Source organism: Botryllus schlosseri, unplaced genomic scaffold (assembly GCF_051294905.1).
Source record: "Botryllus schlosseri isolate E-star unplaced genomic scaffold, Bs_hap1 Bs17a, whole genome shotgun sequence".
In the NCBI taxonomy this organism is placed as follows: domain Eukaryota; kingdom Metazoa; phylum Chordata; class Ascidiacea; order Stolidobranchia; family Styelidae; genus Botryllus; species Botryllus schlosseri.
Genome location: NW_027648626.1, coordinates 1748626 through 1762311, shown reverse-complemented (window position 1 = coordinate 1762311; position 13686 = coordinate 1748626). Strand labels below are relative to the sequence as shown.

The window sequence follows — 13686 nt, the reverse complement described above, 5'->3', positions numbered from 1 at the left end:
GCCAAATTTACATCAGTTTTACAATCTTACAAAACCAGCCGATGCATTTGCTCTGTCACAGTATCATGGTATAATTCCAAAAATTGCATCAATTTTGACTGCTTCGCGAAAACGCATATTGCGATTTTCTTGCCCTGTGCAACTGAGTTGTAATTGGAAAGTGGTGTCTATAATTTTATCTATATCAGAGGCGGGCAACTTATTCGGCCAAAGGGACACATGAGATTTACGAACCATTGCGCGGGCAACTGGAAAATTGATAACCTTTTTTTAGGAGCGAACCGAATTAGGTAACATTGCAAACAAGACTTAGGTGCTCTATAGGCCTATATTAATACGCTCTGAATTGATAACAATATGTCATGCAGCTGTACAGTGTGCAATGAGGCCCTGGTCGCGCTTCACTGGGCCACTGGGCTCATTTGGCAAGGACAGGATTATTCGACGTTTAGACATAGCAAATTCGACGGTATCAGTGCACATGCCTCTATCATTTTGTGCAAATGTTTTGTCGACGTTCTTGCTGCGAGTGCACAAGCGAAGCCGCATAGTTGGACTCAATTCTGTGAATAATATGTACTTATATTCTTCAGAAAGGGGCTCAAATACTGAATGCAAGAAATCTAGTGACAATGAATCATGCGAAGTACCGAGAAAAATTGCAAGTCAAATAAATCTGCTATGAAATATTCTACTTTATGGTCATATACGAAGATCTGGGATAAATGTAGCTGCCCCTGGATAGGCCTTCGTCAATACGTCAGAACTGTTGTTTTTGTCATCATCAAATTTCCCGGTCATGCTAATCAAATTTTGGTTGGCCTTGCAATTGTACCTGATGTCATAAATAATTTCGTGAATTACCTAGCAGGCCACACCTAACCTTCTCGTGTGCCAAACTTGGCCTGCGTGCCAGGGGCTGGCCGCACCCGATCTTTATGGTTATAAAAAACAGTGATTCGTGGTGCATAAAAATTCTATTGAAAATTCTTTGAAAGCAAATGTTTTCATGATAGAGAAGTTGGAGTCGAAGTCAGGGTCATTCTCACAAACTCTGACTCCGACTTCAGTCAGTATTTTCTCCACGACTCCGACTCCAGTTATTATAGTTTTCACGACTCCGACTCCATCAAGCCAAAATTACCCAGACTCCGACTCCACAGCCCTGATCACGACAACCGACAAGTTCTTTATAGTTGTTCGGCAACGACTTGTTCCACGCGGAAATAGAACCAGAGCTAGCCTGCTCGCTAGAATCACTTCCTAAAATCCGTAACTAGAACTATATGTAACAGACCAATGATTATTGACTGCCAACTAGATTGGTAGTCCGTACAAATTATTTGATAGCACATCGCTCTACGCAGTATGCTGGACCTCAAGTGTGGATCATCATCTCGACGGCTACCCGACCGTCATCGAGCATGTCCAATAGATTGTCCACAATATTCAAGTCGAAATGCAAGCACTTTCTACTGAATCAATACCAGCCAGTACTCAAGATAACCTGACCACGATATGAAATATCAACCTCGCATATCGACAAATAGGCTACCACTTCATTTTCGTCGCTTGCCCGTCTTATATCTGTCAGGGTTATGGGTTATGAGCAATTAGCGCTGTGCAGTGCATGTCTCATACTGTATGCCAAGGTGAAGGTGGATGTCTGATTAAAAGACTGCAAGACTACGATCTTTTCACTATGTCGCGAACGTCCGTTGTTTTGATCTGATAAAATATCAATGAAACAGCCGAATAATCAACGTGATATTTTATTGATGAAAATCGAGGATAAAATCAAAAACCCAACGCGATCTCGACGAGACCGAAAATTCGGACGAAATAGCAAAAAGTAGGAAACAAAATTCACGATTGGCACCAAGAAAACGAAACGCTCACTCGCGTTACAAAACGAAATAGTAAAATGCAGTAGCCTCGAGGACCAAGTTCCGTGTCACAGTGGCCACTAGTATATGCATCCAACAATGTACGGGCGACTTGTCTGAAATAGGGCATTAGAAATTCGCTATCACCGCGCGAGGACGGTGATCAGAAGCTGTTTAATGTATGGCAGTCATTACAAAATTGGGCAGTGAAACGAATTTCAACGGAAAGGCAGAGGATATCACTGATATTTCGGTATCTTAAAAGAGAAAACATAAAGAACCATCAAACGCTACGTACGATACCAAGATGTGGCAGTAACGAAGAACTTCAATTCGATTTTAAAGGCATAAAACATTTTGGCGACGCGGTGCCATCCTAATATATACTGGGAGCCAGACGATTATACCGTTTTGCTGATAACATCGAATCGATATCACGCTTTGGACGAAATATCGGTATCGGCAGTTAGAGGTTATGACCTGTGACTACCAGCCTGGGTATATTGATCGATATCTTGTAGCTTACATCACATGTGTCTAGACGCAGCCTATGTAGTTTATTTCATGGCCAAGCGCGGCAATGGCTGTAAAGCTGTTCAAATCATTGCAATTTTTGAAATGTGCCATTTAGGCTAGATGCCAGATCTTCGGAATATGTCGGTGAAGGTTTAGTTTATCGGTTTTATCTGGATCGGCTCAGAACTCCGATATCGGTCGGACTCTAATATAGACACTACAATTTCGATAAATTGGCAGTGGCGGCACACAGAATCGGTAGGAACACACTTAAATTGGCGCTGGTAAACAGTGGAACGAGATAGTATACACACAACCAACACAAGCATTGGCAAAAAAATGTGCGCACAATACCACCACACATGCACAAACTATCAGTCTAGTTCATTGACGTTCAACTAACGCTTGTTTGATAGTTCTAGTTGCGAGTTTTCAAAAATGAGTAGTTCTAGATACCCCTTTTGAACATCCAGTAGTTTGTACAAGTCTGGATCCGGCATTGTTGGGTGGAAGCACATCTCACAATATTGATAGGAGTCATTTATGATGTCAGATGTGGTCACCAATGAAGGATTTGTGCTTTTTGGAGCGCTCAAGCAAGATTCGCCTACTTTAACTTGTACAGTAATTCTAATTTACTTTTTAAACCCTTCAATTCTGAAAAGTTGAAAGTAAATTTTAGACATGTTTCTGTGACTTTAATGAATGAAATCGTCGAAAACAGCACCTCTTTGAAGTGTCACGAACGAGTTTGCGTTAGTCGCTAAGATCGATTTTGCAGTTTCAAAACTACCCACTTCTGAGTAACCCCTAAAAGTTTGCGTTCTTCGACTAAATCTACTTTTTCAAACCACTCCAATATCCAGTTGAAACCCAAAAAGTTTTGGTCGACACTTGTCAGCAACTTCTGTCTGTAATTGAGTAGAAATTTACAGTGCTATTTGTACTTGCAGAGAGAAACTGACTACTATGTAGGGTTGTCGTACGTCCTCCTTTAGGATTTGTCATTCCTTTTCAAGAAATCGAATGTTTCCTGCGAGGACGCCTTTTTTCGCAACTCATCTTCATTTACAGCTTTGAAAGCTAGGCGCTTGCACAGGCGAAACTAAAAAACGCCATAAATGGCGTGAAATCTGGATTTTGACGGCAGTGACGACTAAAAAATAAAATAAAAATGAAATAAAATTAAAAAGAAAATCACATCCTCCGATCGTCCTCACGAGACCAGAGGGCCAGTCCGAAAAAGGAGGAGTCGCCCCGCATGTCCACTCTGGTTGTGTCTGGGTAGGTGACGCTGATCCACAGGTTGTCGTGAGCATTCAGCCGGGTAACTCCTGCGAGTGACAGAATACAAGGATCATTCTAGTTATGAAACTCAAACACGGATGAATCCAGGTCCTAACTCAGAGGTCTAACCCAGAGCATTTTGTGCGGGCCGCGACGATATTTCAGATTTTTATTAAATTATCCCCCTTAAATTGATCTGAAAGCCTGAAACTATTCATCAAACTTCACCATCACATCAATTGCAAACGCTACCATGCATTCACTATTTCGCCACATTTCCAATTCATGATTACAAAAGCTGACCCTTAGTCGATTCGTGACTGAAATTTGTGAGTTGGACATGGACGCGACCTTTCTTAGAGTTACTCAGACTCGGGCTAACTCGATGGCAAAATGAAAATGACTCGAGTGGACTCGGAATGCCGTGAATTTATTAGAACCATGGACGCAAGAAACTAATGGCGTATCAGAAGGTCGCCGCTTGGTATTTCGCTAACTAAGCAAGTAGTTATGGCAACCATTGGTAATCTGTTAGTTACATCTTTGGTTACTAAACCATGATATTAGTTAAATCTTTGGTCGCTAAACCATATTATTAAGGTTACTTAAAGGTACCGAGTACCGCAGTGGTGCGCTCCAACGGTGTAAGAACAATGGGCCGTTTGGCGTTCCGACATTTCAATTACTAGGACGCATTCATTAATATATTCATATCATATTTATATTTGAAGATGTTTGGCCATGTGATTAATAGCCCACTTATTAGACGTATACCCAAATCCTGGATTGGAATTACAATGCTCAACCTAAAAATGATTTGATATCAGATCAGTCTCTATTTATCAATCTGTTAAATTCAAAATTTTCATTGTAGCTATCCCGATAACTTTAATGATGACATCATACATTTGTCCGCTCATATTGTGTCTATATCTTATAATTAATATATATCAAGTTAGACAACAATTCTATTCAAATAGTTAACTTTTATTCTATCAATAAATCACGTGACTCGAATGGATACACTCACGTCTGGTGTTACGTATAAATTCGAAATCGGTCGTCTCGATAATTATTCGCACACATCCGATTATCTAACAGATGTTGCCGATGGCAGAATTAATGACTTTTGATCGATTGATCACTGAGTTTGTTTTGCCTATATTTTGGGATAATTGCTAGTTGGTTTGTGTAATATTTCTGGCAGTCTTAACGCCTCCGCTCCGTACCATCTAATGTGATAATTGGTCTTCCCCCGCTGTCATGAGATTTTCAGCGGCTAACAATAACATACATCTACCCCATTTCCCACACTAATTACGTATTCGTCATGCCGTATTTGAGGCGCCGTTGTTTGTCATATATCGAACCGTTTTTCGGCCATTTTGTATCCACTTGTCAACCTTTTTCTATTTTTTTTCTCTTTCATTCTAATAAAGCTTTAATAATATTGCCTTTTACAACCCTAATGCCGTTCTGGTATCTAGGACCACGTGTTTCGGCTCTCCCACGTTTTGAGAATACGCTATTCCTGACATACACCGTATACACTCGTTATATTGCATTTATTGCCGTTGCCTACCCAATTGCCTTTACAATTAACTATCGCTATACACTCCATACAAATACATACTCCAATTTACCCAGCATCTAGTTTGGTTCCCGATCAGCATGTTGTTTCTACAATATAACGGACACTGCAGATGTAACGTTGTTTCCTTTCTATGCATATACTTTTTTTGTTCTCTATTGTTCTTTTAATAAAATACAAATTTTGCCTCAGACATCAATTTGCTGTTCCGTCATTTTGACTACATGAAAGTTACTGAAAGCTACTGAAAGTTAATTTATCAACGAGAATTATAGTTTCCAATGTGGAAGGCTTAGAACACTGATTGGCTGCATTGAAGCATACGAAACATAGTACAAAGCTACAAAGCTTACATTAGATATCACATTTTCGAAGTCATAATCATCCCATAACCTCGTCACGAAGTGCAATGAAATCGGTATGGTCGAAAAAGTATCAAAGCATCTTTAATGTGATGGATAACAGGCATTATATGCGTTGATGTGGCATAAAAGGTACATATTTGAACTTTGACATATTACATTCTGTTATGACGTCATAATGTGTGATACTCGAATACTCGACTCGGAGCATAATACGTGATTCAGAATCGAATCACTCAGGTACTCGATTTTGCCCAGCCCTACTCGCGAGCCTGTTGTAAAAATAGATCGAATAGCAGCATTTGCCAATATTCGTCAGATTATCACCAGTGAGCTTTTAAATATATAAATTGAGTGATTTAGCTATTGTTGTTTAAATCACACTATAACATGTGACTTAGAAATGACAATGCATATATATCAACACGTAAAACGATGATATCAAATATCCCCAATTACAATTAGTAATATACCAACATGTAGTAGAATAACAAGATATCGAAGATGTAGAATAGGCCTACGGCGTACTGCCCATGCAGGCGATATGACTGTATGCCATACATAGTCTTCTTGAAAGGGTGGGCGTTGCGTTATGGTAGCTCGACGTCCCATACAATGCCAAAGTAGTAAACAACATTACTATCTAGTAGCAAATGGCGATGATGTACTAGCAGAGGCAGTATGGTCAATGTGTATTGCATCTTTTGACACAGCTTGTCTCTCTTCCACTCAACGCAATTTATAGTACCATGTTCCTAACTTTCTGTAATCGATGCTGGTGTCAGGTATAATGAAATCTGTCATGTCTGGATGCTGAACAGTTAGAGATTGGAATTGTACCACTGCAAAATCACGTCCACCTCAAAGCCCACAAGGCTGCAGCAAACATTTGGTGCCTTGATGACACGGAAAAGTACAGTGGTGATTGCGCAGCAGCTATGAAGGTTGCAAGCGTGTTTGGTTCAACTTATCGTTGTGAATCAGCATTTGCGGACACGACATTCATCAAATAACAAAAACAGAACACGCCTCACTAATGCGTATCTGTAACACTCACTCAGAGTTGCAGTGTAAGATACATACCAGAGTACAGCGCACTAGTTGACCATTTATCAGCCCGTGCATTTCAATTATAAGCCAGACTCATATGCGATATCCTACTCTTCCATGCATATTCGACAAATATATCTATCTGAGGCAATACAGGGATTACATTTCAAAATATTATTCAGGAGCAACTTCCTTGCTCATACAAGTAGGGCGCGATGTCACACTAGAATTATGACACAGTCGAGCTCACCTGAAGTGTAGCATGTGCTGACCTTTGCACTTCTCTGACATTTCAGGAACGCGTGCCCGTTAATCATAACAACATGCTCCACTGGCCAGTCGTCGGCACCGTTCTTGCAAAGCAGCTGAACAGAAATAGTTTGAGCAAACATGATAGGCAGATGAGACTTGCACAAAGTACCCAATTTTCAAAATGTTCTACTAAAACTAGGTCTAACAACCTTTAAAAATATGCAACTGACTAGATTCAATTTTGAGCAACCAAATTTTTATTTGATTGGATTGATTGATTGATTGGAATCAGATAACCTTTCCACATTAAAATCAGTACAAGTTAGAAATGGGATGGGTTTCGACCAGGGTTGAAATGACTCGACTTGACTTGAGTCAATTATTCAAATGCCTAAAAAAGACTCGACTTGCACTCGGGTCATTGTGCCTGACTCGAACCAAGTCTTTTGACTCGAGGAAAACTACGATATTGTGAATGCGAGCCCAGGTTTGTGACTAAGGCTGGGCGAAATCGAGTACCTGAGTGATTCGAATCTTCTATTACGTTTCGAATCGAGTATTCGTGCAACACTCATTATGACGTCACAACAACATGTACCATATCAAAGTTCAAATATGTACCATTTGTGCCACCGATAAGAACATAATGCGTCACATTAAAGATAATTTGGTATTTTTTTGACCATACCGATTTCATTACACTTCTTGACAATGTTGTGGGCAGGGCACGGTATGGATCGATAATTTGGAATATGGAACAATGCAAGTATGGTTTGGAATGGAAGATTTTAATCTATGGTATGGAACGACATTTCCTTACTTCCATACTTTAGTGTTTTATACCTTTTATCGTGATCTGTGAAGCGTATCGTGTCACGTCGCTTTTGGTGTTTGCTTTGCGCGACTTTAACTTTTTACGAGTCGCCGTAGTATTGTGACGTCATAATTCTTCCACGCCGGTGACGTCATCGTCGCATGTAGACGCACTTCATATTTCGGCCGATGTTCGCGCATTTACGTTCAGTGTCTTTTCTTTAGGACTAGTAATTACCGCCAATCATTATTTCCTCGTGTGTCGTGCTTGTATTTATACCCTGTGTTCTGTTGTCTCGTGGTCTTTCGTTTAACTGCACTCTGGATCGTGTCGCCTGTCTCAGGTTATTCTGCTGATTTCTTATTGCAACCTCGTCGCATTGAGTTATTGTTCAAACAAGATCTAGAACATAACAAAAACAACAACCTGCGTTTGTGGAGCCAGGTAGTAAATTTGAATCATAAATTTATAGAAACTTCAGTAGGAGTTTGAAACCAGTCTTCATTAAATTCATGATTTGAACCATGCTAATACGAGTATATTACATTTATAGGGCTTCTCCAAGGTACAGAACTTCTAGATAAAATTGCACGATAGTATATTCATATTGAAACCTGAATATTTTCGGCTGACACTCGTCAATGGTCTTCGTCTATGGCTAGTAGAAAATTGGAAAGAACATTATATATCAGGTGTGGGCAATTATTTTTCCCCGTGGGCCAAATGAGAAGCAGAAAGATGTTGGTGGGCCGAGTAAGAAATTTTAGAAGATCCAGTGTATTGATTTTATTTCTAAATTGAAAGCAGTGAATTGCACCAATTGGTGCTGAGTGGATGTGTTGATATTGGGAAATGACAGAGTGGCGGCTAATTACCCAAAAAATATTTATTTGCCGTCATATTTTGAAACAATGTTGAACATGCTACATCTTGAAGTTTGTTCAAACTCCTGTCCGCGTTTTTCTATCAATAAATTAAAATGTATTTAGAATGGCCGGAACAACCCGTCGTCATTCCCCTAAACCAGAGGTCTCAAACTCAAATGTGCTCGCGGGCCAATTTCTTAGTTTTGATGACGCCGCGGGCCGCACCACCAATAATAGGGATGTTCAACGCAGACGCAGAATTTCCAAGTAGGCCTTATTTGACGGGAGCTTGAAGACAGGCATTCCAGAAACATTGTGAAGATGTAACTTACTATTGTACTATTCACGCTTGACACGAGATCTTATTTTTAAATATTTTAATAAAATTGATTTTATGCCGGGCATTTTTTTAGTTATAGACATCATCAGAGAGGATGCATCATGATTCATGACATCGTCAAACTGTCAGGTTATAATATTGCAGCTAGTGGTCCTTTGACGTGTCACAATTTTATGTATAATATTCAAAAATCTACTGAAGATTGATCTGATATCAGAGCATTTGAGCGGTGTAGCCTAATCCGGGTTATGATATATAGTCGTGATAAGTAGGCTATTGTTACTATGTCATTGCTAAAGTCAAATTAAATCAGCGTCAGATTTTGCCTTCGATTATCATTGGACCATATCAACAACAACTTGAATATCATCATTCATCATTATTGAACCATAGTAATATCATTGTATCTTAACCTTAGCGATCGTACCCCTCGTGCACGATAATATTTCTCGTAGCCCCTGTTGATAAAATTTATGTGAGCTAGGCCTATAGAAAACAAGCTATCAATTTGTACCGAAGGTCCACGCGGTCCGCCGGGTCCCCGCTTTTCCGGTGGTCCAGCCGGTCCGGGAATGCCGGCCGGACCTGGGATAGCATCTCCTTTATCACCGGGTGGGCCTCGTCCGCCTGGCGGTCCGGCTCTACCATCTCTACCGTCTCTCCCTGGAGGTCCAGCAATATCTGAGCGATATAGTCAATTAAATTTTGACAAGCTAGTCGAATCAAATTAGTAGTAACACATACAACGCGGATGGTGTTGAATAAGTTTCCCAGACCCGGAACGCAAGTATGATTCATGATCGGCAATAGCTCCTGTCTGGAACAACAAAGCAATGAAAACCGGCTAAAAAAGGACAATTTCTCTGGAAACAGGAGGATAAAATCGCAAATTTTACTATGGATCGCATCAATGGTTTGTTTAAAAATTTAGTTCAACAAATACTTGCAAGCTGTTATACGGTTTTTGAGGCAAAACACCCACTAAGACTTATATTTCTAGTCGCTGAAACATGATCTTATTGTACTAATACAACGAAGTATTTATAGTAGTACTGGAGTTAGTATTATCAAGGACAATAGATGGTCACTAGCAAAATACTTCTAATTAAATGTATTACAATTGATTTTGCCTTACTTGCACTACTGAATCAAGTGCTTAGGTTTTAAGACTAGTTCAAATTCTAACTTATGGTTATCAGCTTTTTGACCAGAACTAGGCCTAGAATGCTAGACACTACTTCTACTTGAGTAGTAACAATGAATAGCATTTCCACCTCCACCATACTATTAATATCACTGTTTGTACACTAGTATTTGAATATATTGGTATGAATATAGAACCGAATTGCCATAGCTACATATCCAAAAGCGATCTCGCCATATTAGATGCAAGAGAATAATAAATCACAGCTTTCATAACACTACAAATAATAGAGCAAGCTTGCTTAATATCATGTGTCTGGGTAACTAACAACAATGTATGCAAATCTGGCAAAAATTATTTAGGGAGGATAGAATGTTTTGGAGTTACTTAGTAGAGCTCAACTCATAATAGAACCAATAAGGATCTATAAACCAGAAAGAGTAGTCCATTTAACATCACCATACATAAGAGAATATTTTCAGCCTTTATTGATGAGCAACAACATAGACAGATTTACTAGTCTCATTTTCATGGCACAGCGCCCCTCATACTGAGCACAGTGAGTGGTATAGTATTGAAGTCAGTGCTTGAGTGATATAATATTGACTTAAAAAATCCTACTCGTCCACACAATGAAATTTATCAACGTGCTGAACTGAGTACTTCACTAATTTCATTCCTAGTATTCAGGAGAAAGACACTAATTTAGTACAGTTTATACATAAGAGAATATTTTCAGCCTTTATTGATGAGCAACAACATAGACAGATTTACTAGTCTCATTTTCATGGCACAGCGCCCCTCATACTGAGCACAGTGAGTGGTATAGTATTGAAGTGAGTGCTTGAGTGATATAATATTGACTTAAAAAATCCTACTCGTCCACACAATGAAATTTATCAACGTGCTGAACTGAGTACTTCACTAATTTCATTCCTAGTATTCAGGAGAAAGACACTAATTTAGTACAGTTTATACCATCGCAAAGATAATTAGGTAGGTAGATAATTACGCTTGGAAACACAGTAAATAAAACATAGGCTTATTCGGCACCAGGTACATATCATGTGCTGTCTGTACAGTGAGCACTTTACAAAAACAGTAATTCCACTGAAAATTGTGTTGTTTATTCCGAATACTGTGATTAATGTGCGTGATGGCAATCAAGATACGTTGCCAACGTTTGAAGTTGGTATTTGTAAAAGCATTGTGTCTGCTATAGAATTTGGCAGGAAACGATAACGGCTGGCATTTGCATTTTGACTTCACAGTAAGTAGACCTACCTATCAAGGATCCAATCAGGGTTGTCACTAAGTCACAAGTCAATCTTAGTTTTATAGTTTCGACTCAGGTCAAGTTCGTGTCCTAGTGTTGAGAGTCGAGTTGAAATCAGGTGTTCAACTCACTTTTTGAAACTTTCGAGTGCTATTGAATGCCTTGCAATTACAATATACTCATTTTCTGACTCTTAAAACGATTACCGGTCTTCAGATAGATAATAGGCAGTTCCTGTTCCTGACTATTTTCAAGTAACTGCCCTAATACACAAGACTCGAATAAAGTCATGTATCATGTCTCAACTCATGACCGCAATGACTCGAGTACAAATCGATACACAAAGCAACTCAAGTTGAGTCGAGTCAAATTGCATTTTGAAGAAAATGACTCGAGTCAAGTTTAGTCCACAAAAATTACGCATGACAAACCAGAGCCTACTCCATACGGTACTAAACTCAGTATTGTGAAAGTTACCTGTGCATTTCTACTCGCAGAAATGGCAAACCTTTCAGCCAACGCTACGGACAAGGTACCGAGGGTCTGGTCGTGGTCGTTGGACACCTGCGATTCTTCTAGTCGCACCTTGATGTACACGCTCTCTTCGGACAGCGTCAGATAGAGCATGATCCCCCCGATGATCATGAGTTTCAGAAAAAACACCAGCAGGACGAGGTAGATGCAGGGGCAGGACACGCGCCTTGACAGAAAACCTTTTATTTGGCATTCTCGTACTACATCCAAATCAATCTCATTGCGATGCATTTTCTCAGCTACCAATGGAGATGCGTTAGAACTATGATTTCAATATTGTAACAGATCACAGACTAAGACAACAACTGAATGCTATACAAACAGACACTTGATAAGAGAAAATGGATACGTTGTTGATACTAATAAAGGAATCACTGAGTTCTGCCAATATTGCAACTGTAAAAGGCTATATAAAAGCAATGAACCATGATCCCCAACTTGATTAACATGGTTGTTTGGAAACTGATACTAATAACACATGATAAAGGTTGCTAATATATCAATCCTGCATGATCTACCACAAGCGTAGTGTATAAATATATCCATTATGACTACGTCATCAAAACACATGCGGGACTAATATATTTGACCAGAATTCGGCTAGGCTGGCTGCTGAATTGATCGATTTAGAATTAAGCAATGTATTTCGCAGGCGCGTAGCCAGGGGGGGGGGTTCGGGGGTCGGAACCACCGACTTTTGAAGCGCGAAACCCCTTCCATTTACGCGAAACCCCTCTCGATGCATTTCAATATTTCGTCGGTCGGTAGCACTAGCTAATTTGTAGCACGCTCTTGCGCAATGACATGACCGATACATACGATGGCTTTTTCTCGCGTCTTCTCTCGTGTGCACAGTAGACGAGAGAGGGCTTTTTTTCACGTGCGTGCAAGGGAGACAAGGTCGTTATATCGTATAATGTAATTAGGGCTGGGCAAAATCGAGTACCTGAGTGATTCGATTCTGAATCACGTAATGTGCTTCGAGTCGAGTCGAGTAATCGAGTATCACTCAGTATGACGTCATAACAGGATGTACTATGTCGAAGTCCAAATATGAACCTTTTATGCCACCACAAAGAACGTAATGCTTGTTATCCGTCACTTTAAAGATACTTTGGTATTTTTTCTACCATACCGATTTCATTGCACTTCTTAACAATTTTGGTGGATGATAATGACTTCGGAAATGTGTTATTTCCAGTAACGTTCGTAGCTTTAAACTGTGCCTGGTGTGCTGTAACACGGCCAATCAAGGTTTCACGGCTTCCTCAGTGGAAAATAATATCAAAACTATAATTCTCGTCAGTAAATTAACTTTTAGTTGCGAGGACCGTATAATTTCAGTACTCGAAAAAATCGTATTTTACTACTCGACTCGAATCATTAAAATTACTACTCGATTCAGATTCGAGTACTCGAATCATTTTGCCCAGCCCTAAATGTAATCACAGTCACAGTGTAGCTACAACTCGTCGCGTCGCTTTTCCGAACGCGCGTAATCAGTATTAATAATTTCGAATGTATTGCAGTATTCACCTCACCGGCGACGCGTAATTCATAATTGTCGCGTGGTCCGCGATCTCATCAAATCTAGAACTCTATTAGGTCTATGCTTCAACAATTGGATGCTTAATCTCACGCATTCACCGATACACGGCAACGCAACTTTGATCTACAATTTGACGGCTTAATATCAACAAAGAACGAAGAAATAGCAACAGGTTATCTGAAGAACACTGTATTCAAACGGCATTCTTCAATCTACGCT

The 13686-nt window shown here is 39.7% G+C and overlaps 1 protein-coding gene and 1 long non-coding RNA gene across 2 annotated transcripts; both read right to left on the bottom strand.

Moving 5' to 3' along the window:
• Positions 1-1756: 1756 nt before the first annotated feature.
• LOC145459595 (uncharacterized) lies at positions 1757-7165 on the bottom strand. The gene is made up of 2 exons (XR_013921472.1): positions 6943-7165; positions 1757-3736 (listed from the first exon to the last, which is right to left on the bottom strand). It is a non-coding gene; the product is annotated as an uncharacterized LOC145459595 (long non-coding RNA).
• A 1302-nt stretch (positions 7166-8467) lies between these two features.
• Positions 8468-12376, bottom strand: LOC145459587 (uncharacterized). The gene is made up of 3 exons (XM_080338180.1): positions 11862-12376; positions 9709-9781; positions 8468-9645 (listed from the first exon to the last, which is right to left on the bottom strand). Exons 1-3 carry the CDS (start codon positions 12147-12149, stop codon positions 9344-9346), a joined length of 663 nt encoding a protein of 220 aa, XP_080194306.1. The 5' UTR covers positions 12150-12376; the 3' UTR covers positions 8468-9343.
• Between the last annotated feature and the right edge of the window lie 1310 nt (positions 12377-13686).